The following is a 24,454-nucleotide window of genomic DNA, read 5'->3' as shown; positions in this document are numbered from 1 at the left end:
AGTCTGGTGGTGAGACATCTTTTTGAACCACTGCAGCTCCATACGTGCACTCAGCAATGCTGTTATGGAGGGACTTACAGGATATTGTCTGAATGACAGTGAACAAAGTGGCAACATGTCGAGGTTGGAAGCTGAGTACTTTGCAGCTACTGATTTCCCCAAGTCTGACTTCCACGCCTAAGGCACAAATTAAGAATGTGAAGAATACTCCTTCTTTGGCTGGAAGATCCAAGATCACTCAAGAAGCTCAACACTGACCAGGTCAAAGAAGTCCACTTAATAGGTATCCCATCCACTCCCTTCAACATTCACTCCCTCTACTACTGATATGCAACGGTGACAGTGTATACCACCTAGAACGTGGACTGTGGCAATTCATCAAAGCACCTTGATAGATCCCACAACTTCTAACAAATGAAAGGACCAAATCAGCAGCTGTAAGGTCCCCTTCAAGTCACACACCATTCTAACTTGGAAATATATTGCCATTCCTTCAGCATTCTTTGGTCCTGGAAATTCCTTTTGACAGCATTTTGAGTGTAACTTCACCATACCAACGGCTTCCAATAAATAAGATTGCTCACCACCACCTTCTCAAGAGCACAATAGGGGGAGGGACAATAATTACTGGCTTTATCATCGGGACCCAGATCCCATAAAACAATTGAATTGAGCCACAAGTAGGGGTAGAACTGAGGAGATCTGTCAATGGCACTTCTACTAAATTGTAGCTTGGCACTTTTAAATTTCATATTGATTGTTAATTTATCATTTCAGGTCCTGAAGGAAAGAAACTTGACAAAGCAAACCGCGTTTCTTTCATAATAAAGAAAAAGAATGAGTAAGTAAATCACAATGAACGTGATCCAATAGAGCAGTTCAAAATTATGAGGAGGGTTGACTGGACATACATAGGGAAAATGTTTCCACTTGTAATGGGGCCATAGTATAGCATACAAACTATAGACCATGAATTTAAATGAGTGACTGATAAATTCAATAACCAATTTAGAAGATTGAGCTTACTACTGCGAAGAGTGATTGAGGTAAATAACATTTAAGGTCCTGCATTTAAGGGGAAGCTAGACAGGTGCATGAGAGAGAAAGATATTGCTATTTGAGTTATAGTAAGTACAGATGAAGGAAGTTCATGTAGAAAATAAGTATCAACATAAGCCTTTTGGATAAAATTGCCTAATTCTGTGTTGTATATTCTTTACAGCAAAGAATACAGCTGAAAGAATGATGGGCTCTCATCGCTAGTAAAAATACAGTGAAACAGAGCCCAACTAAATTGTGGAAACTGACTGATTTACACAGCTGGTGGTTCATTAGGATGTATTAGTGGCACAAGTAGATAAAGTTACAACATCCCTTCCGTACCATCTAATTTGGAAATGTACCACTGTCGCTGAATCAAAATCTTGGAATTCCTTTCCTAAGGACATAATGGGCCTATCTTTCTTTCTTTGCTCACTTGTGGGATGTGGGCCTCACTAGCTGACCAGCCCTTTCCTATCTGCCCTTTTGAAAGTGGTTGCTAGCTGCCTTCTTGAACTGCTGTAACGTGAGCCACTATGTCCTTTGGGAAGGAATTCCAGGATTTTGACTCAGTGATAGTGAAGGAATGGTGATATGTTTCCATGCCAAGATGGTGTGTGGCTTGGAGGGACCTTGCAGTTAGTGGTGTTCCTATGTATCTGCTGCCTTGTCCTTCTAGATGTAAGCAGTCATGGGTTTAGCAAGTGCTGTCTTCTGATCTTTGGCGAATTTCTGTAGTGCATGTGGACTGCAGCAGATCGAGAAGGCAGCTTGTTGCAACTTTCTCAAGGGCAACGAGGGATAGGCAAAAATTGCTTACCAGTGACACCCATATCTCAAAAGTGACTTTAACTCACCTTTAAGGTCTGACCTTGACCCACTCATGTGACGATATGGCCAATGCTCACAACTCAATATGCTTCTACTATTTTAACAATTTATCATACCACCAATAACGTATAAATGTCAGTACCCTGTATAACCAAAAGACCAGAAGATATAGAAGCAAATGTAGGTCGTTCAACTCACCAAGTCAGTTCACTATTCAATGAGATCATGGCTGAGTTGATGATTCTCAACTCTATTTCTTTCAATTTAGATCAAAACATTGTCTCCATAATTTAACTGCACTAACCCTCTGATTACTGAAGTGGAATGAGTGGCCATGTGCACAAATAGGTAATCTTGCTTCTTGTAACCTTGTGAGGTGCTGTCCTTCTGCTTAAACACAAATCACCCCCTTGACAATGAATTTTCACTGTCGCCTCTTATTTTTGACTGTCCCTGCTTCGCTCTTGCAATAATCCTACATCCTGCATTTGTGAATTCCGCAGTAACATATGGAGGTGTTTCAAGGAAAGAGATTTTGGCTGAATAGCATCATCAGGTTAGGGAGTGAATTTCACTCTAATGAAATCACTTCTGGGATTAGCAATTCCATGGAACCAGACACAACCAGATAGCATGAAACAAAAGCAGAACTAGCTGAAGAAACTCAGCAGGTCTGGCAGCATCTGTGGAAACACAAACAGTCAACATTTTGGGTCCAGTGACTCTTCTTCAGACTATTCTAAAGAAATGTCTGTGGATCTAAAATGTCGACTCTGTCTCTGTAGAAACAGCTAACTTTCTCCAGCTATTGCTGTTTTAGTTTCGGATTTCCAGCATCTGCAGTTCTTTGTTTTCTGTTACACCAGATAGCTTAACTTCATCCCTGCCTCCTTCACCTGTCCGTATTCTCTCCACCTATCTGCTCCACTTTCTATCATTGCCTCCCCTTCTCTCTATTTATTTCAGAGCCCCCTTCCCCTCCTCCATTTCTGAAGAAGGGTCCAGACCTGAACCATCAGCCTTCCTGCTCCTCTGATGCTGATTGGCTTGCTGTGTTCATCCAGCTTCACACCGTGTTGTCTCAGATTCTCCAGCATTGGCAGTTCCTCTCAGCATAACTCATTAGCTGTGTGATACTATTTACAGACATACAGTTTGGCCAAAATCATTGATTGATTGAGATACATCATTTAACAAGACAGATGCATAGCTTAATACTAATATATTCAAGAGGTCAGTTTACTGTGTCTGGGTTTCATGCGTTTTTTTGTTTCATGGCCAGTTCCACAGTTCCATTCAAGAATTGACTAAAGTCTGACTATTGTCCATTATAAATAGCTGTTTTAATTTCCCAACACTGTCGCATGATTTTAAATCCTTTTAAGTTAAATGTGTTCTTATCGGGAGAATTGGCTGATGGATCGAGCTACCAATACTAAATCAGAGCGGGAGGGAGTCTCACCATGCTGATGACGGAAAACAGGGTCAGGAAGATGCCAGCGAAAATAAAGCTTCTGCTTCCATGTCTTTCCAATAGAGCAACCTGGACTTTCATAAAGTAATTATTATCCACCAGGATTGTTTACTTTAAGTGGTACAGGACTTATGATGACAGCATGACTCACACCTTATGTCAGCCTTCCACCAAGGCCGTGTGGAAATGAGTCTAGTCTCACATTTCTTGAGTTAACCTGAGCTGTGCCCAGCACATCACTTACTCTTGGCAGAGAGACAAGACAGATTAATTAAGTTTTCCCTAGCCCGATGGAAAACCTATCATTTACGTAAACAAAAGGACTCCTGACAAAACATGTCCCGTGCCCATTTTCCAGTTCGTACTATCTGGCACTCTGCCTCTGTTCAGAGAAAAGTTTAGATGCAAAGAACTGATTATTTGATTCGATGCATGGATTTTATTCAGCACAACTGATCAGTTTAAAGAAAAAGAACTTTTTTTGTTTGTGATCTCTTTGTGCAACTTGGGGATATGCAGGATATGTTGCTTAATTCTCCAACCGTTAGCCGTATATTCCATTTCTAAGTGTGCTAAGAGATTGAACAACGTGCTGCACCTAATCTGGCATTTACCCCACTTATCTATTGCAACACCTGTTCACTGCTAGTAAATATTATCAAAAACTGGTTTTCATCCATCTTCCTTGTTGAAGGTAGTCATGCAGAATTAAGCAGTCTTTCAGAGGAGGACAGAAATCTTCAACAAAGTTTCTTTTGTACTCCCACACTTAATCCAAAAGAATGCTGTGAAACTTTGCCAAACTAAACATTTTTTCAAATGCATCATGGCATCCAACTAAGTTTATCAGTTTAACTATATTGATTACATTTCTAAAGTGTACATTTGTAAGTTTCAGAGATTCCAGGTTTCATCCGTGCCATGAGGCTCTCAGATTTGATGTGTTCTATATATCCCTCTGAGCATGCCATATCTCAAATTTTAAATTTAACGTTGAACTCACTCTTTGTGCACCTTCTCTGCAGCTGTACTTTGTATTCCTTGCTCTGTTCTATTTCCCTAAAGCACTTTGTATGCATGAACTGCCTGTACTGCACGCAGAACAAAACTTTTCACTTTACCTGGGTACATGTGACAATAATAAATCAAATCAATTCAAATATATAGGGTACCCAATATTCTCATGACTAATGTCAGATGAAGTCTGAGCATGAGTTTGTGAAAGATAGAAAAATCATTAAAATAAAGTCACAGGCGTTCCTGTCTGTCTGAGCCTCAAGATATAAAAGATAATTATTCAAATACCACTTCTTCTATGCACAATGTTATTCATAATAATGTTATGCCATTTTCCAAATGTGTTATACATGGTAGGAAGGTGTCACATGATTCCCGTATCAGTGAGGCGTTGACCTGACAACAGTACTTTAGTAAATCAGAACATGTCATATCAAGAATTAGTAGCCTCCTTATTCGGAGGCAATTTGTTGTGAGTTCAAGCACTGGTCTGTACCTTGAACAAACTGACCCAACAGTGCAATAACGAGGGAGTGCTGTGCTGTTAGAGGTGCTGGTTTAGCGATGATTCATTAGCGCAACCTCAGTTGGCAATACAAGAACAGATAAAAGATGAATAATATATTCAAAGCAAAGAAGGGATTCTCCAAGTGTACGGCCCACTACTCATTTTAACAAACACAGCACAATAGATTAACTAATTGTATGACACAACTACTACATTGTTTGGGATCTTGCTTAGCATAATTCAAAGTCCCTATATTCCTGTGTCACAGCAATTGTACTTTACTCGATAGATAGGAAATGTTTTGGGACATTTTGAAAAGATGATTGGTGCTATACTAAACCCACATTCAATGTTCCTGTTTCTTAAAGGTGTTTGTGCTTCATGTTCAATATTTTCCCGTATAAACCCTAGTAAAGCTCAATCAGACAACAGCTGGGGAAGTTGCTTTGACATGAGTTTGGGACCTAACTAAATTCTCCTTAAAGCTTCACAAACATCACTCTCTGACATTTTTCAGAGCATCAAAGAACACAGAAAACCAACAAGAAACAAGCCCAGCTGAAACCTTGAACCCGGACCACTTTGTCATGGATCTGCGTAAACGATTTGGCAAAAAGTAAGATGTGAAATATGATGTTAGCTAGATATTGCAGCCTTAGAAGCTAATCTTTCACTAAATTTCAACTGATGCAGTGGTAGGGGGTGGGGGGGAGGTGGAGAATAAAACCAAAGAAAAGTGCAGTGCTCCAAACACTATGGGATAATCTTCTCACTTTTCCAACAATATGTAATACAATTCTCATTTTTTTCCCCTTGATTATTTCTGTGTGAAATTTGGAGCATCTTTTGATTTACCTCGGTAGCAATTAAAATCAAATATCCAAGATATCAATAGGGTATAGCAGCCTAGCAAGTGAAAAATCCAAGGAATTGTTGTATATTATCTCCACATCTTTAAAAAAGAAAATTTCCTTCATAGGTGTTGGTTTTCAAAGTTGTTTTTTTTTCTTGACTGAAGGTGCCATCTTGCACTGGGGTAAGGTACAATAAATGTTGCTTTCTCAGAAGACATTCTCCCATGGCTTCTTGGGGTTTAGTACTATTTTGAAGAGGATTAAAATTGTTCACCCTGTGCCCTGGCCAATTTTTATTCCTCAACCAAAATTGCTAAAACTTTGATTATTTTGTCGTTATCTCATTCTGTTTTGGGAAATTGCAATGCACAAATTGGCAACTGCTTTTCCTACATTGAAAAGCAAACACTTTTCAAATGTGCATCATTGTCTATAAAGTCATTGAGGCATACTGAGGGTATGAAATATGCTACATAAATGTAATTCTTTTTATTCTATTCTGTTTGTGTTTCAAGATCTTCTCAAGTCATGAGTAAAGTCTTTGCAGAACCAAAACGGGAAAAGTATACCAAAAATAAATTTCATCAGAAATATCAGGAATATAGACAATATATTCAAAATCATCAACGTCAAATATTTTGTGTGATCATCTTTTTTGGAATTACTGCGGGTGTCTTTGTTGAACGTGCCTATTGTAAGTACTGTGATATATTTGCGTAGCCAATCATTCTGCAAATAAAAGACCATGTTACTATGGGAGCAGGAGGAGAATTTTATTGGGCCTTTTCGACTGCCCTGTCGGATTATGCCTAAATGTGCAATTCCTGGAGCTCAAAAAGAAATCCCAATTTTAAAATTTCTATTTGACTTTTCACCCCAGCCCCAGCCTCAACAATCTTTTTCAAGAGAGAATTTCAGACTTCCAGACCCCTGAGGTGAACAAATAACCCCTTGTTTTAACCATGAATGACCCAACTCTAATTTTAAGCTTACTTCCCTTTTGTTTTGCATATTTCAGTGAGAGTAAGTAGATACGTATCATTTGATAACTATACCCATCAAATGATTTGATAGTTTTTAAATCCTCAAGTAAATTGGAGTTAGTGATGGCCTAGTGGTCCTATTGCTAGACTATTACCTAGCTAGGTAACAATCTGGTCTCAAATCCCATCATGGCAGATGGTGGAATTTGAATTCAATAATAATATGGAAAATAGGGTCTACTGATGACAGTAAAACCATTGGGAAAAACCTATTCGGTTCACTAAGTCCTTTAGGGGAGGTAATCTTCCATCCTTACCTGGTCCAGCCTATATGTGACTCCAGACTCATAGCAATATGGTTAATTTTTAACAGCCCTCTGCCTAATTAGGAATGGACAATGAACTCTGACATTGCCAGTGATACCAACAAGCCATGAATGAATAAACAAAAATCACTCTCTGATAATCAATAGTCAAGTGAAGACAGACTGAGCCTTGTACAAGCCTTGGTATCATTCTATGAATCAGTGCTATTTTTCTCCAAGCCAACTATTTCTTTTCTGAATTATGATAGCTGGAACTGATTGTGGTATTCCCCACGTGATCTGATCAAAATTTACTATGATCTCGGAGGAAAGCTAACATTCAATGAAACTTCTAACTATATTTTTGTATTCTTTTGTGAGATGTGAGTGCTATTTCTATTTCTGCTGTTCCGTAACTGCCCTCAAGAAGTTGACAACAAGCTGCCTTCCTAAATCACTGCAGCCGTATGCGCTGGGGTAGGTACACCTGCAATGCTGTTAGGGAGAGTTCCAGGATTGGAATGCAGCAGCATTGCAGGAATGGAGACATAGTTGGAAGTCAGTTTGGATGTGACTTTAAGGTACAACTTTTCATACCTATCTCCTTTTTAAAACCATGAGATTCGGGAGCAGAAACGGGTCACTAAGCCCATTGAGACTGCTCTGGGATTCAACAAGATCAAATAATTGATCTTCCTAATGATGATCTTGCTTTGTGCACCTCCTGTAAATGTGTATTCCTCCCTCTAAGATCGTGATAATGACTAATAATCCTCAACTCCATGTTCCTGTCTTTTGGGCATTGCTGGTTAGGACAGCATTTATTGCCCAGAGGTCAGTTAAGACAACCACATTGCTGTGTGTTTGGAGTCATATGTAGGCCAGACCAGGTAAGGATGGCAATTTCTTTCACTAAAAGATATTAAGTGAACCAACAATGTAGTCTTAGACAATTAAACTGTGAATTCCAGGTTTTTTGTTTTAATTACTGATTCAAATTCCACCATCTGCCATGGCAGATTTTGAACCCACATCCCCAGAACATTAACTGTTCCTCTGGATTAACAGCATGCAGGTACAGCAGGCAGTGAAGAAAGCTAATAGCATGCTGGCCTTCATTACAAGAGGAATTGAGTATAGGAGCAAAGAGGTCCTTCTGCAGCTGTACAGGGCCCTGGTGAAACTGCACCTGGAGTATTGTGTGCAGTTTTGGTCTCCAAATTTGAGGAAGGACATTCTTGTTATTGAGTGAGTGCAGCGTAGGTTCACGAGGTCAATTCCCGGAATGGCGGGACTATCATATGTTGAAAGTTTGGAGCAACTGGGCTTGTATACACTTGCATTTAGAAGAATGAAAGGGGATCTGATTGTGGCGTATAAGATTATTAAGGGATTGGACACTCTGGAGGCAGGAAGCATGTTTCCGCTGATGGGTGAGTCCAGAACCAGAGGACACAGTAGGCCATTTAGACAGAGTTGAGGATAAACGTCTTCACCCAGAGAGTGGTGGATATGCTCTGCCCCAGAAGGCAGTGGAGGCCAACTCTCTGGATACTTTCATGAAAGAGATAGATAGAGCTCTTAAAGATAGTCGAATCAAGGGTTATGGGGATAAGACAGGAACAGGATACTTACTGATTGTGGATGATCAGCCATGATCATAATGAATGATAGTGCTGGCTCGAAGGGCCGAAGGGCCTACTCCAGCACCTATTGTCTCTTGTCTATTTTCTGTTGTCCAGTGATAATACCACTAGGCCATCACCTCTCCTTTATTTGTTTCCCTTACTGATTAAAAATCTGTTTATCTCAGCCATGAGTATTATATTAATCAAGTATCTGTGGTAAAGAGCTCCACAGATTCACAACACTGTGAGAGAAGAAATTTCTACTCATTTCTTTCTTAAATGCGCAATCCCTTATTCTGATACTATGCCCTCTGGTCCTAGACTCTCTGACAAGGGGACACCCTGTCAAATGAACTAAGAATCTTGGAGATAGTAAGAACTGTCGATGCTGGAGCACAATGTGGAGCTAGAATAACACAGCAGGCCAGGCAGTATCTGAGGAGCAGGAAAGCTGATGTTTCGGGTCGGGACTCTTCTCCAGCAATGGGGGAAGGGGAAAGGAGCTCTGAAATAAATAGAGAGAGGAGGGGTGGGGCTGGAGAAGGCAGGTGAGATGGCAATAGGTGAGTGCAGGTATGCAGTGGTGGGGATTGGTCAGTGAGGTGGGAGAGATGGATAGGTCGGGGAGAAGATGGACAGGTCAAGGGGGCGGGGATGAACGGGAGATAGGTAGGAAAGAAATGGATAGGTCAAAGAGGCGGGAATGAGAGGGGCTGGGGATGGCGATAGGTAAGTGCAGGTATGCAGTGGTGGGGATGGTCAGTGGGGCGGGAGAGAAAATGGACCGGTCAAGAAGGATTGCCAAAGGTTGAGGCCGGGTTTTGAAACGAGTAAAGTCCACGTTGATACCATATTCCACCTTGATGGAGGAGCAGCACCTCATGTTCCACCTTAGGAGCCTACTACCCAGTGGTGTCAATGTGGACTTTACTAGCTTCAAAATCTCCCTACCTCCGGCCTCATCCCATGATCAAAACTCTATCTCATCCCATCCTCCTTGACCTGTCCGTCTTCTCTCCCACCTATCCGCTCCTCCCACCCCACTGACCAATCCCCACCACTGTGTACCTGCACTCACCTATCACTATCTCACGTACCTTCCCCAGGCCCACCCCTTCTCTCTCTATTTATTTCAAAGCTCCCCACCCCTCCCCCATTTCTGAAGAAGGGTCCCAATCAAAAACATCAGCTTTCCTACTCCTCTGCTACTGCTTGGCCTGCTATGTTCCTCTAGCTCCACACTGTGTTCTCCCTAAGAATCTTATATGTTTCAATAAGGTTGCCTCTCATTCTTAAAAATTTAATTGAGACAGTGATTCACAATTCCAGTGAGGGCTGGACAGCTGGTTTGCAATGAAGAGTGATACCAACAGCATGGTCCCAATTCCCTCACCTGCTAAGGCTACCATGAAGGTTTCACCTTCTCAACATCTCCCCTCACCTGAGACATGGTGACCCTCAGGTTAAACCACCACCATTTGCCACCCTCAAATGAGAGACTGGCCTTGTGGTCTGGTAAGATTTTATCTAGAGATAAAGATGCTGAGAAAATCACTTAATTGAGTCTTTACATTCGCAATTATGTAAAGAGATAGAGTACTCTCCAAGTATTGAATCATTGTTAATTAAGTGCAAAGTTTGTGGCATGTTGATGAATGCTCCCTTTTGTCTTCAGACTATGCGATGTTGAGAGAACATTCAGGAGTGCCCCAGACCACAAGAGTTGGTCTCATTATTGCCCGTGGATCAGCAGCTGCAGTCTCCTTCTTGTATTCGTACATCCTTCTCACCATGTGCCGGAACCTCATCACAGTCCTACGCGAAACATTCCTCAATCACTACATTCCCTTTGATTCAGCCGTGGATTTCCATCGTTGGGTTGCGATGACTGCTGCCTTTTTCTCAGGTACTGAGTGTGAGGATGCAGGAGGGAGCTGACTGTGACCATAAACTACAACGGAATTGTGTCAATTGTGGCTCAGCAAACAGCACTCTCGCCTCTGATCTGCAAAGTTCTGGGTTCAAATCCTCCAGACCCCAAAATGTCCCTCTGCCGCAGTACCACATGATTGACAGAGGTGCTGTCTTTCAAATCAAGCATTAAACTGAGGCTCCCTGTGCCTCCTTGGGTGGGTGTAAATGGTCCTTTGGTACGGCCAAATTTATCTCCAATGTCCTGGAAAATAGCCTAAAAAGAAACAGATGAGCTTGCTGTGCACAAAGTTTCCCAATGTTATACATCAAAAAGCATATTGTTGACTGGGATGTCAAATTGTTTTGTAACTTGGTGCTGTGATGGGCCAATTTAAGCATTGGCCATATAATTCTATTTTGAGTGAGTTACAACCAGGAGTTGTAGTTGTAGTAGTTTCTGTAATAAATGCAGTCCCAGTGTATTGATGAGTTCTCTGATTAACTATAGCCACAATGCAGTGGAAGCTTCTGTCCCATCCACTTGTGCCATATTTGGGTGGCACGGTGGCTCAGTGGTTAGCACCAGGGACTCGGGTTCAGTTCCACCCTTGGGCAACTGGGTTTCTTCCCACAGTCCAAAGATGTGCAGGTTAGGTGGATTGGCTATGTTAAATTGCCCATAGTTCCAAGGATGTATAGGTTAGGTGGATTAGAGAGGAATGGGTCCTGGTGGGATGCTCCAAGGTTCAGTGTGGACTTGTTGGGCCAAAGGGACTGTTTCCACAGTGTAGGGATTCTATGATTTGAATTTATAGCGATGACAAGAGGTAGATGTCTAACCCACAACAGCACTCTACAGTACTGATTACTCATTGTAGAACTGAGATTTCACTTGCATTTAATTGCACAACATATTTAGTTAATTTTTTTTAATTTGTAGTACTCCACAGTGCAGCTCATGCAGTCAATATCTACAGTTTCTCAGCCAACCCACTGAGCGTACTAGCCTGCCTATTTCCTGAGGCACTCTATGATGACGGGTAAGTTAAGCTCTTACTGCATAATAAAGAACTTTGAACATAGGAAATTAAGCCTGTTGCACCATTCAACAAGAGCATGGCCCTTCGACGTTAACTCCCTGACACATACTGATTTGATGTGATTTATTATGGTTGCATGTAACAAAGTACAGTGAATAGTAAGCAGTATCATAGCAAACAAGGACATCCAGATCATAGGGTACTTAGAGGGAGGAATACACATTTACAGGAGGTGGATAAAGCCAGATCAACATAGGAAGATCAATTATTTGAGATTCTCTGTATCCCTAAATCTGGAAGTATCCTGATAGGTCCAGGTTTCTCTGCAGTAGCTCTGCATTGATCTTTATTCGTATTGCTTCTTTGTTACAATCTGACCAGTTTAGATGCCAGATGTGAGTTTGCTCGCTGAGCTGAGTTTTCAGACATTTCGTCACCATTCTAGGTAACATCATCAGTGAGTTTCCGATGAAGCGCTGGTGTTATGTCCCGCTTTCTATTTATCTGGTTAGGTTTCCTTGGGTTTGTGATGTCATTTCCTACGTTGGTGATGTCATTTCCTGTTCTTTTTCTCAGGGGGTGGTAGATTGGCTCCAAATCAATGTGTTTGTTGATGGAGTTCCAGTTGGAATGCCATGCTTCTAGGAATTCTTGTGCGTGTCTCTGTTTGGCTTGTCCTAGGATGGATGTGTTGTCCCAATCAAAGTGGTGTCCTTCCTCATCTGTATGTAAGGATACTAGTGATAGTGGGTCATGTCGTTTTGTGGCTAGTTGATGTTCATGTGTCCTGGTGGCTAGCTTTCTGCCTGTTTGTCCAATGTAGTGTTTGTCACAGTTCTTGCAAGGTATTTTGTAGATGACGTTCGTTTTATTTGTTGTCTGTATAGGGTCTTTTAAGTTCATTAGCTGCTGTTTTAGGGTGTTGGTGGGTTTGTGGGCTACCCTGATGCCAAGAGGTCCGAGTAGTCTGGCAGTCATTTCGGAAATGTCTTTGATGTAGGGGAGAGTCAGGGTAGTCCACAAACCCACCAACACAAAGGGTTGTGAATCTGTGGAATTCTCTGCCCAGTGACACAGCGACTTCTTTGAAAGCTTTTAAGGCAAAGGTAGACAGATTTTGAATGGTCAAGGAATGAAGGGTTATGGTGAGCAACTAGGTAAATGGAGCTGAGGCCATGAAAAGATCAGCCATGATCTTACTGAATGGTGGAGCAGGCTGAAGATGGCCTACTCCTGCTCTTACTGCTTATGTTCTTATGAGAGAATGTTGAAAGAAGGAACAAGATGTTGCATTTAGTTCAGTATTTCCTTCCTTTTCTTGGTGGTGGTCTCCTTTGAAGAACCCCTGCTTTGGCCACAGGGAGGTTTGGTTGCCCAGAGCACTGTGTTAATGGCTGCCAAATTTTGGACAGGATCTCAAACCAGGTATTATTTGCAAATACAGGGATGTGGACTGTGCTGCGATGGTGGAAGATTTATGAATGTATCAGGGTAAACACTGTATGCTCATCAACCACCATAGCAGACAATTGGGCTCCTATTTTTACACATACGCTATTGAGCAGTGTCAATTAATGTCTGGATATGGTCTATCAAACCAAGTTTCACTCTCGAGTTTGATTTGTCCAGCAACTGGAGTTATAACACCTTGCTGCATTTCATAACTGATGACGTCTCTTATTTCCTGCAGGTCTGAAATTCCCTTGAAGTTTTACTGGTGGTTCTTTCAAAATATCACAGGTACTTGTACCCCATCCTCAAGGGGTGAATAACATTTCCAAAGGAAAATTTGTGTGCAAATAGTTGGCTTGCAATACCATGTAAAGACATGTTGTGTTAACTGGTTTAGGTCCAAGTGACCATCCTTAGATAATACATGTTGACTATGAGGATCGTTAGAACCAAATGTGTCGTCTCCTTGTCCACAAACATGGGCTTAACATTCAAAGTAATCTGATTTGCAAGCCTCGCATGATTTTCTTACTCTCCTTTGTTCAGGGGTGCTATGAGAACGTTAATTACTTCGGACGAGACCAGCTAATTCAAAGCAAGCCAGGGATTGAACATGGAACCCTCTGAATGTGCATGTTCCCTCATATGGCACTGAACTAGTAATCTAGATGCTGATGTTAAATATCTGGGCATACAGGTTCAAATCCCACCATGGCTGCTGGTGGATTTCAAATTCAGCTATGAATCTGAAATAGTCCCAGTAATGGCGACCATAACAATTAACAATGATTGTTGTAAAATCCCATCTGTTTACTCCTTTAGAGAAAGAAACTTGCCATCCTTTCCTGGTCTAACCTATTTCAGGCTCCAGGTCCACGCCATTACAGTTGATTCTTAACTCCTCTCATTCGTACAAAAAGGGAACTAAGAATAGGCCAATCGGCACTGTGAGTCTGCTCTACTATTCGACAAGATCATGGCAGATCTAAGATAACAAAGTGTGGGGCTGGATGAACACAGCAGGCCAAGCAGCATCTTAGGAGCACAAAAGCTGACGTTTCAGGCCTAGACCCTTCATCAGAAAAGGGGGATGGAGAGAGGATTCTGAAATAAATAGGGAGAGAGGGGGAGGCGGACTGAAGATGGATAGAGGATAAGATAGGTGGAGAAGAGTGTATGGGTGGGGAGGTGGGGGGGGGGGATAGGTCAGTCCGGGGAGGACGGACAGGTCAAGGTGGCGTGATGAGGTTAGTAAGTAGGAAATGGAGGTGAGGCTTGAGGTTGGGGACTGCTTTGCAGAACACCTACGCTCAGTTCGCAATAAACAACTGCACCTCCCAGTCGCAAACCATTTCAACTGCCCCTCCCATTCCTTAGACGACATGTCCATCCTGGGCCTCCTGGAGTGCCATAATGCTGCCACTCATAGGTTGCAGGAACAGCAACTCATATTCCGCTTGGGAACCCTGCAGCCTAATGGTATCAATGTCGATTTCATCAGCTTCAAAATCTCCCCTCCCCCCACTGCATCCCAAAACCAGCCCAGCTCATCCCCGTCTGCCTAAACTGTTCTTCCTCTCACCTATCCCCTCCTCCCATCTCAAGCCGCGCTTCCATTTCCTACCTACCAACCTTATCCCGTCCCCTTGACCTATCCATCCTCCCGGACTGACCTATCCCCTCCCTACCTCCCCACCCATACTCTCCTCTCCACCTATCTTCTCCTCTATCCATCTTCGGTCCACCTCCCCCTCTGTCCCTATTTATTTCAGAATCTTCTTCCCATCCCCCTTTTCTGATGAAGGGTCTAGGCCCAAAACGTTAGCTTTTATGCTCCTAAGATGCTGCTTGGCCTGCTGTGTTCATCCAGCTTCACACTTTGTTATCTCTGACACATTAAGCCTGTTTTCTCTAGAATTTAGAAGGTGTCAGAAGTGCTGAGTCATGCATTATTGAGGAGTAAACCATCAGTGAGAATTTTAATAGGCAGTCATGACATTTATTTTGTTTTTCAGGGATGACCGGAGTGCTTCTCCTCTTTTTCTTCTCAATTTTGCACGTCTTTGCCCTGCATTATTTTCGGCGCATTAGCTTCAGAGCATTCTGGGTGTCCCACCATCTCTACATAGCGATATACATCTTGGTAAGGAGGCTACACAATGGTGTCTACAGGTCCTAGTGAATATCCTAGTGGAATCCAAGGTTAGATTAGTTTGAACATGTGATGGTGACAGTGAAATTTGTGCCCATTCACAAATGTAGTAATGGACTGACGGAGTGGGCCACCTAGAGGTTGGAACAAGTTCATTTTTTTTCCATTTGCAACTCAGTGTCAAAAATAGATCATACAAGACCATCCAAAGTGTCATGAAGACAAGCCTACTGGTTCGTTTGAATCCTCAGGGAACCAGATCTGCTATCTCTGCTTGAACTGGCCTGCAGTTAATTCTACAGCTACACAATGCTATTAACCTTAAATTTCCTCTGAAGTGGCCTGATTATGCCAATTAGTTGACAAAACAATCACAAGAAATGCTGCTGAACTCCCATTGCCTCAGAGTTTGTCGATGACCAAAATAAATGTGACCTTACCTATGTCATCCAAATTTTGAGAATGGTTAACCAAAACAATTTCTGAATAATAGGAATAGTGCTTACATTTTCAATTCAATTATGAACACATACATTTTCCTATGATCAAAAGGAAAGTCTATCCACATTTTCTAATCTTTAAGATGTACTATCATTGAATTTGATTAAATGTCTGTTCATTTTAAGCTCGTCTCCTTTGCAATTTCATGACTTTTTTTATTTTTCCTGCCCACTTTCTCTTCTCATTTTCCTTCTCTGACACATGGGTCTACCTATCAAAGTTACCTTGTTGCCTCAGCACAGGGACCAGTATTCATGCATGGGCCCTGCAGGCAAATATTGATCAATTATTCGACTGCAGTGGTGATGGATGGGAAGCAGCCCCTCTCACTCTCGACTGACATCCACACAAGCAGCACTGGGTCAAAAAGGATCAATACAGGCAGTCCCTGGGTTCCATTTTAGAGTCTGATTGTTAGTACATAAGTTTGAACACTATGCAAAATAATGTAAAACAGCTGTTTGTCAGTGCGAGAAATATTTGAATGTTAGCACTTTAAAACTTCTGTAGAATCGTGTTTATAAGGACAAGCATTTGTAAATCAGGGAGACACTGTTCAAGTTGGTTCTGCTACAACGTGATAGTTGCATTCCTGCGTCACATCATGTTATAGAAAATCGTGCTGTAGAAATAACAGGGCCTATGGGAAAAGTCGGGTGGGGGGCAGGTCACTGAAAAACGTAACTCAAATCGCTCAAAAGTCAGTCAAAAGCCTAACACAAAGGACAGCACAGTATGAATAAATGTTTAATTCAAACCTAATAATGAAATAAAAGTAAATTTAACACCTACCTTGAAAAAATGTCAAGATGACTTGATGGAGGAGGAGGTTTTGAGGTTTCTCTATTGTTAATGCAGGGTCTGAGGGTATTCATCACCATCACCACCTTCAGGTGCAGTTGTAGTTGCAGGGTTAGTGCAAAATGTAGTTAATCCAGAAGTGGATGGCTGTGGTTCATTGCCTTCTGACTGTTTCAAGGGGGTTGGCTTAAAAAAGATATCCAGTTTTTGCTGCTTTGCCCTTTATCTTCTTTCATGAAGAAGCTGTTCATAGAGTGCCAATTAAGATCTTATTCCACGAACTGCTACCCCGCTGCATTCTGCATTGTAATCGATGTCCTCTAAGAGCTGCAGTTGCTTCTCAATTTCCCTCAGGTAGAAGACAAAACAGAAGTGGAAGGCTCTCGTCGTGCTGCATCCTGGACTTTTTCTTCTTCATGTCCAGCTTCCACTTCCCCCCTCAACAACAAGTTGTTGTATATCAGCTGTAGAGAGAGTTCTTCACATTGAGACTCAAGCAGCTCTTCAACATACTCACTCTCCAATTCTTCAAATCCAACTTGCTTTGCAAGAGCAACGCAATGTTCTTTGATTCTTGGGAGCTCCTCTAACAGATCAAAGCCTTTAAAATCTTGAAAAATATCTGGGAGAAGCTTCCATCAAACTACATGCAAGCAGTCCTTACTGACATCACCCCAGCCTTCCATTGATAATGTCAATGGCACTCTTGATGTTCAAGCTGTTACAAAATTGAAGAACACTGTTCTTATTCTCCTCAGTGGCTACAATCAGCATCTTAGATGTGCGCCTTAAATTATAAGCTTCAAAAGCTGCTATTGCACCCTGGTCCATGGGTTGAAGAAGAGAGGTTGTGTTTGGGGGTAGAAATAGCACTTTGATGTTTTCAGAAAGCTCATCAATGGTGAGAGGAAGGCTCGGCGCATTATCCAGGATGAGGAGAATCTTGAAATCCAAATTCTTTTCCTGCAATACTTTCTAAAAACATCTTCCAAAATATCAATAATAAAGTCAGAAAAAAATGTTATCCCATCATCCAACCCATTGGCGTGGGTAACATAGCAGAATTTGCAACAAAAACGAAAATTACAGAGTACTGTATATCTCAGAGAAAGAGCTTCACGACAAAGTCTGTGAAATGATCACATGATGCCGGCGCTAACATTGCACGTGCTCAGGACAAATCCCACAAAACGATCATGTGATGTTGACGCATACTTCTCCGCGCACCAATGGAATAGTATTGTAGCCATCACAAGTTTGCCTTTTAGAAATAGCATTCCCCCATTCGTCAGTCACATTATAATCAATTTGCATTGCCAGAACGCGTTATAGCAGAACCGACTGTACTTGATTGAGTACAGTAAGCATCACTCCCTACTGGACTCAGTCAGAGTAAAGAAGGAAATTTTTGGAGACAGAGCTGAGGCAAGTGTGCTGCTGACAATCTCCGAAATAATGAGGATCATATTAGTGTCATCTGTAAACAGATGCAGTAGTACAATAAAGCGCATACTGTTTATTCAACAAAACTTTTTTTGTTAGACCAGAAAGGTAGATGTCCTAAGCCACTACTTCAAACTTGAAGGAATTCATGCACAACAAGCAGTGACCCTGCTTGCAAGGGGAGAATCTCTGAGCAATTTTCTCCAGATCCACAGCTATTGACACCCACTGCAATGCTTCAAATGAGAATAATCAATTTAGACTTCCAATTAAACCTACAACTTTCTGAGATTTAATGGATCAGTAAAATATGTCTTTAAATACCCTCCAGATGCGGTGAAGAGCCTTGTTTTACCATTCTGTAAATTTCCCTGAGACCTTTCTTGCAACAATTGGGAAGGAAGTTGATTCCCCTTCTATGATTTTACCAACCAGCAAAACCTGGCTCTTCCCAGTCATTGTAATTTACTGGACAAAAGTTAATGTGCATGCATGTGACAAAAATCCATACTGCTTGCAAATTACTTCCCAATCACCTTTTCAGCTCCCAGTAATAGATGTTTTAGTTTTATTGGATTAGTATTAATTGGTGGCTATTAAACAATTCATATTTCAGTGTAAGAGGGTAACAAAGTGTGGAGCTGGATGAACACAGCAGGCCAAGCAGCATCTCAGGAGCACAAAAGCTGACGTTTCGGGCCTAGACCCTTTCTGATCCAAGGTGACAAAGTGTGGAGCTGGATGAACACAGCAGTCAGCTTTTGTGCTCCTGAGATGCTGCTTGGCCTGCTGTGTTCATCCAGCTCCACACTTTGTTATCTTGGATTCTCCAGCATCTGCAGTTCTCATTATCACATATTTCAGTGTGACTGTTGTTCACTTCCAAGCCATGGTTTGTGAGCTGGAAACAAACAACAAGGGTGACTCAGTCAACCAAAAACTTTCCAAAGCTGCAGGCAACAGTCCAAGTACATACTGAATCTGCAGTCAAAAGTTCATGGTCTAATGGTTTATTTGTAGTGGCCCTGGCGCTCAGGATCACAAACAACAGCCCACCTCTGACATTTAATTACATCACCTCGTTTGTAGTATCTAAGGAATCAATCCATAACTGCAGTATAATCTAAACAATAGGTGTGAAGAACGTTAACAGTGTCAGATGAAAATTAATGTGAGCACAAGCAAAATATTGAACAAGGCAAAGAGTTTCAGGCATTTTTCACAGAATTGCAAGCAGGTAGTTTAAGAGTTGGCAGTCCATAGCATTTATACAGATAATCTTTCTGACCATAGTGTGGTTGAGACAGCTCAGATCATATTAGCACATTGCAGAGGTGTGGTAAAGTGTTGGAGTTCACCCATAGAGTATGAGTTGTGGTGGTAGCATACACTTCTACGTGGTCTAGACCTATGGATAGTGATGGTAGAGGCTCCAACTTCCTTCCCACCAGCCACCTATATAGGAGAAAACAGAATTAATGTTTTGGGTCCTCAAGTCCTGAGGAAGGGTCTCCAGACCCGAAACGTTAACTCTATTTTCTCCTCCACAGATGCTGCCAGACCTGTTGAGCTTTTCCAGCAACTTTGTTTTTGTTCCTGATTTACAGCATCCACAATTCTTTTGGTTTTTATCACCTATACAAGAATCGCTCTTGATCTTTCTGCCTGCCACTGCTGCGTTGAAAGGATTGACATCCAGCATCTTTTGGCTTTGTTGTGAATCTGTCTTTCTTAGCCATCAAGTCCTAAGATAGTACTCAAGCCCAGGACTCAGAGGCAGAGGTGCTATCCATTGCACCACTAGACTCGAAGAGTATTGCTATGGGCAATTGCTAGCCATCCTCCCAGTCATTAATATCAATGCTAACACACTTCAAGAAGACCTTCAGGGTGACTTTGCAACAAATTCTTTGTCCTCCCTTGAAATGCTGACCATTTGAGAGTCGAGAAAGCAGGACCTAGCAGAGTAGGCACTTTTTAGCCATCCATCAGAGTGCCCAGTCCATCTTAGTTGTTTTTACTGGAGTTTTACCTGAATGTTTGTGGAGCTGGCTTCAAGGAGGACATTAGAGTTTATTCGATGCCCCTTCCAGAGAATGCAGCAGAGGCATTGTTGGGAGAATTTATCTCGATTGGATAGTAATCTTCTGCTAAAATATGTCACTATACATAGTTGACACCAACCAAATTGCTGCCATATTGGTGCAGAAGTCTTTTTGTCTTCGCAAATTGTATTTCTGCTTCTTTATATAGGCAAGCTTAGAAAGATTGGGAGCAATGAGAGGTAAATCGAAAAGTAGAGAATGAGCTCGGGCTTTTTATATTCTGTTGGTTGCAAGAGAAACACAGTGATGCATGTTGAAGGTTTGACAGTGTGAGAAAGAATGTTTAACATTTCTCAACTATAGTGCTACAAGGAGGAAGGTGATGTACTTAAAGCTTGAGGAAACGATAGGACAAAAGTTAAATTTCTATTGTTGCACCAACCTAAAGAAAGAAGGCATATGGTGCTGGGGAGAGAACAAGTGAGAGAGAAAGTGACATCAGAAGTTAGAGAGGAAAGAGGATACTGGCCTGGAATGTGAAAATGTAAATAGGATGAAAGAAATAAAACTATCCTTAGAAACAGACACATCTGTGTCTTTTTGAAACAGATCCTTTTACACGGCAGTGCTGCTCTTCTTCAGCCACAACGATTCCACGTGTATTTCATCATCCCCACCCTCATTTTTGTTGGAGACAAGTTTGTAAGCTACAGCAGGAAGAAGATTGAGATTTCAGTCGTCAAAGCCGAGCTTCTGCCGTCAGGTAAGGCTTCCGTTTCAGGTTGATATGATGAAGGAATCCGACTCATCCCATTTTACTTTCTTTAACTCAGTATCATGCTGCCTTCAGTTAAATTGATTCAACATGTCAGGACAGCTCAGCTCGAGTCAGAAGATTGTGGGTTTCAGCCTTTGGGCCAGTGTTTCCTCTTTTATACTGGTGCCATCCTGCAGGGGGTGTTTCAGGCAATCCTCAAGCTGCCACTTGGAAGTAGCATTCCCTGTGATTTTATTTCTAGCTGTGCAAACCTCAGAGATGTCTGCAGGGCAGTGAATGTCGCAGTCAGGTCATTCAGGAAGGAAACTGACCACCTTACCTGGTCTAGCCTACATGTGACTACAACCCCACAGCAATGTACTTAACTCTTACACCCATCTACAATCAGTTCTGCAGAAGGATCACTGGACCCAAATCATTAGCTCTGCTTTCTCTCCACACATGCTGCCACCCCTGCTGAGTTTTTCCCAGCAACTTCTGTTCTTGTTTCTGATTTCCAGCATCCTCAGTTCTTTGAGGTTTTTTTTAGATGACCATGCTCAGTCGCAACAGTGTGTATTGTCTACAAGATGCACTGCAGAAATTCACCAAAGATCCTTACACAACACCTTCCAAACCCATGGCCACTTCCATCTAGAAGGATAAGAGCAGTTGATACATGAAAACATAGGCCATTAAGGATGTGCAACAAATGCTGGCCTAGCCAGCAAATACCCACATTCTGTGAATGAATTCTAAAGAAAAAAATTCAGGAAGTGCAGCAACTGTGGAGAAAGAAACAGAGTTAACACTTCAGACCGATGACTGTTTTATTTCTGCAAAGAAGTGAAAGGGCAGTTTGTTTTCGGTGAGACCAACTCCATTTTGAGTGACCCCCTTCAACCCCGTTCTCTCCATCTCTGAGGGTCCATGCCATCTGGTGGGGCTGCCAAGAGCTACAAGAAGTTCTGTAGAGTGGCATGTCAAGGAAACAAACACTGGAGTTTTACCCGATCGAAGCAAACCAAAGGCATGTCTTTCTTGAGCCACTCAATGTCTACATGAATTTGAGGCACCAGGAGGATCAGAGCTAGAGGACGAGTTAGGGTTGAGGATGGCCCATTATTACTGAGCAAGATCTAGACAACCAGCTCTGGAAGTATTGCCAAGCAATCTCACTCTTAGTGAGTTTGAGCTGAGGACCGCAAATAGGGGTGGCTGTGAGCCCAAAGCTGCAGTGAAAACCAAACGTCAGCGAATGGATCATAGACAACCTGGAGACACTGTTGGATGTGGACTGAAGCCCCCTGTGACCTGCAGCAGCCTCCAAAGAACCTCTCAAACAGCATCACATCCCATTTACACTTGCCATTCACAAGTGGAATTAATCCATTTAAAACACCATAGAGACTCTAAGAGCAGGTCAGATGTTAGGAATACTGCAGTGAGTAACTCACTTCCTGACATTCCAAAGCCTGGCCACCATCTACAAGGCTCAGGTCAGGAGTGTGATGGAATACTCCTCATTTGCCTGGATGGATGAAGCTCCAACAATGCTCAGAGGCTTGACATTATCCAGGACAAAGCAGCCCACTTTATTGGCACCACATCCGCAAGCATCTGGCTAGGGGGCGTCACGGTGGCTCAGTGGTTAGCACTGCTGCCTCACAGCATCAGGGACCCGGGTTCAATTCCACCCTCGGGTGAACGTCTCTGTGGAGTTGGCACTTTCTCCCTGTGTCTGCTCCATTTTCCGCCCACAGTCCAAAGATGTGCAGGCTTTTGGATTGGCCATGCTAAATTGCCTGTAGTGTTCAGGGATGTGGAGATTAGGTTGGTTGTAGGGGGTTGGCTCAGTGTGGACTTGTTGGGCTGAAGGGCATGTTTCCACACTGTAGGGATTTTATGATCAACGAAGCATTCAATCCCTCCACCACTGATGCTCAGTAACAACAGTGTGTATTGTCTACAAGATGCACTGCAGAAATTCACGAAAGATCCTTACACAACACCTTCCAAACCCATGGCCGCTTCCATCGAGAAGGACAAGGGCAGTTGATACATGGAACGCCACCATCTGCAAGTTCCCTTCCAAGTCTATCATCATCCTGACTGCAAAATATATCACTGTTGCTGGGTCAAAATATTGGAATGCCTTTCCTTGAGGCATTGAGAATATACACTCGCCATTCCCACTGGCCTGTGAAATCTCTCCTTGAGAGTTTTCCAACCAAGGCACTGGTTTGAGGCATCAGAATTACATTTACACCAAATCTTTCATCAACCACAGAAGTCTGCCACTGAAAAGATGTGGCCTTTCATGGAGACATACAGCACAGAAACAGGCACTTTGGCCCAACTCATCCATGCAGACCAGGTTTCCTAAGCTGAACTATTCCCATTTGCCTGTGTTTGGTCCATACCACTCTAAAACTTTCCTATCCATGTACTTGTCTACTCCTTCTTCTGACAGCCATATATGCACCACACTTTTTCTGTGTGAGAAAGTTACCCCTCAGTTCCCTTTTAAATCTTCCCCCTCTCACCTCAAACCTATGCCCTCTAGTTTTGGACTCTCCTACCCTGGGGAAAAGACCTTGGCTATTCACACTATCTATGTCCCTCAAGATTTTATAAACCTCTAAAACGTCACTCCTCAGCCTCCTACAATCCAGGGAACAAAGTTCTAGCCTATCCAGCCCCTCCTCAAACCTTCCAGTCCTGCTAACACCCTTGTAAATTGTTTTTGCACTTTTCCCAGTTTAATAACATCCTTCCTATAACAGGGTGACCAGGATTGTACACAGTGCTCAAAATATGACTTTATCAATGTGCCGTGCAACAGTAACATGATGTCCCAATTCTTATATTCAATGCCCTGACCAATGAAGGCAAGTGTGCCAAACATCTTTTTCACCGCCCTGGCTACCTGTGATGCCACTTCAAGGAAATGTGTACCCGCACCCCTGGGTCTCTCTGTTCAACAACACTCCCCAGGGCCCTACCATTAACTGTGTAAATCCTGCCCTGACTTGTCTTACCGAATGACTCTGGCGAATAACCCAATATACCTTTCATTCTAGGGGTCACTAATCTTGAATTTAAACGTCCGAAAGATTTTGAATATAAGTCTGGTCAGTGGGTACGCATTGCAAGCCTTGTTCTGGGAACAAATGAGTACCATCCTTTCACCCTGACTTCAGCACCGCATGAAGACACCCTCAGCCTTCACATCCGGGCAGTAGGACCATGGACAATTCGATTACGGGAAATCTACTCTCTGGAAAATATATCGCTTCTCGGTAGATACCCAAAGGTAAGGAGACTGTAGAGATTTCTGTCAGTAGTAAATGTAATTTTACCAGCTTGTCATCGTCTCTGTGTGCAATGTTAAGTGGCATCATTGCAACAATCAATGACTTCTTGTTGTGTTTGATGTCACTTCCTTAGGACAGCAATTCTACATGCAAAGGGAGGCAGATGTTTGGAACTCTCTTCCACAAATGGCAGTGGATGCTAGTTTAGTTGTTAAAATTAAATCTGTGATAAATGGATAGATTTTTGTTAAGCAAAGTTATTAAGGGATATGGCAGGTATATGGAGCTAGATCACAGATAAACCATGATCTCAGTGAATGGTGGAACAGGCTTGAGGGGTTGAACGGCCTACTCCTGTTCCTAAGCTGCTTCTCTGTGGCACTTTAAATCT

The 24,454-nt window shown here is 42.3% G+C and overlaps 1 protein-coding gene across 1 annotated transcript in view; it reads left to right on the top strand.

Annotated features, from left to right (window-relative positions):
* Positions 1-24,454, top strand: part of LOC125446800 (dual oxidase 1-like) — a 116,325-nt gene that overhangs the window by 74,701 nt on the left and 17,170 nt on the right. Inside the window, exons 22-30 of the mRNA XM_048520630.2 lie at positions 778-841; positions 5,389-5,487; positions 6,241-6,419; positions 10,317-10,547; positions 11,496-11,595; positions 13,286-13,335; positions 15,063-15,190; positions 20,599-20,752; positions 23,830-24,062. Of these exons, the coding sequence (XP_048376587.1) occupies positions 778-841; positions 5,389-5,487; positions 6,241-6,419; positions 10,317-10,547; positions 11,496-11,595; positions 13,286-13,335; positions 15,063-15,190; positions 20,599-20,752; positions 23,830-24,062 (1,238 nt within the window). The remainder of the gene's footprint in view (positions 1-777; positions 842-5,388; positions 5,488-6,240; positions 6,420-10,316; positions 10,548-11,495; positions 11,596-13,285; positions 13,336-15,062; positions 15,191-20,598; positions 20,753-23,829; positions 24,063-24,454) is intronic.

This window comes from Stegostoma tigrinum, chromosome 36, assembly GCF_030684315.1.
Source record: "Stegostoma tigrinum isolate sSteTig4 chromosome 36, sSteTig4.hap1, whole genome shotgun sequence".
NCBI lineage: Eukaryota > Metazoa > Chordata > Chondrichthyes > Orectolobiformes > Stegostomatidae > Stegostoma > Stegostoma tigrinum.
The sequence above is the reverse complement of the archived record's forward strand: the minus strand, read 5'-3'. Positions and strand labels throughout refer to the sequence as shown.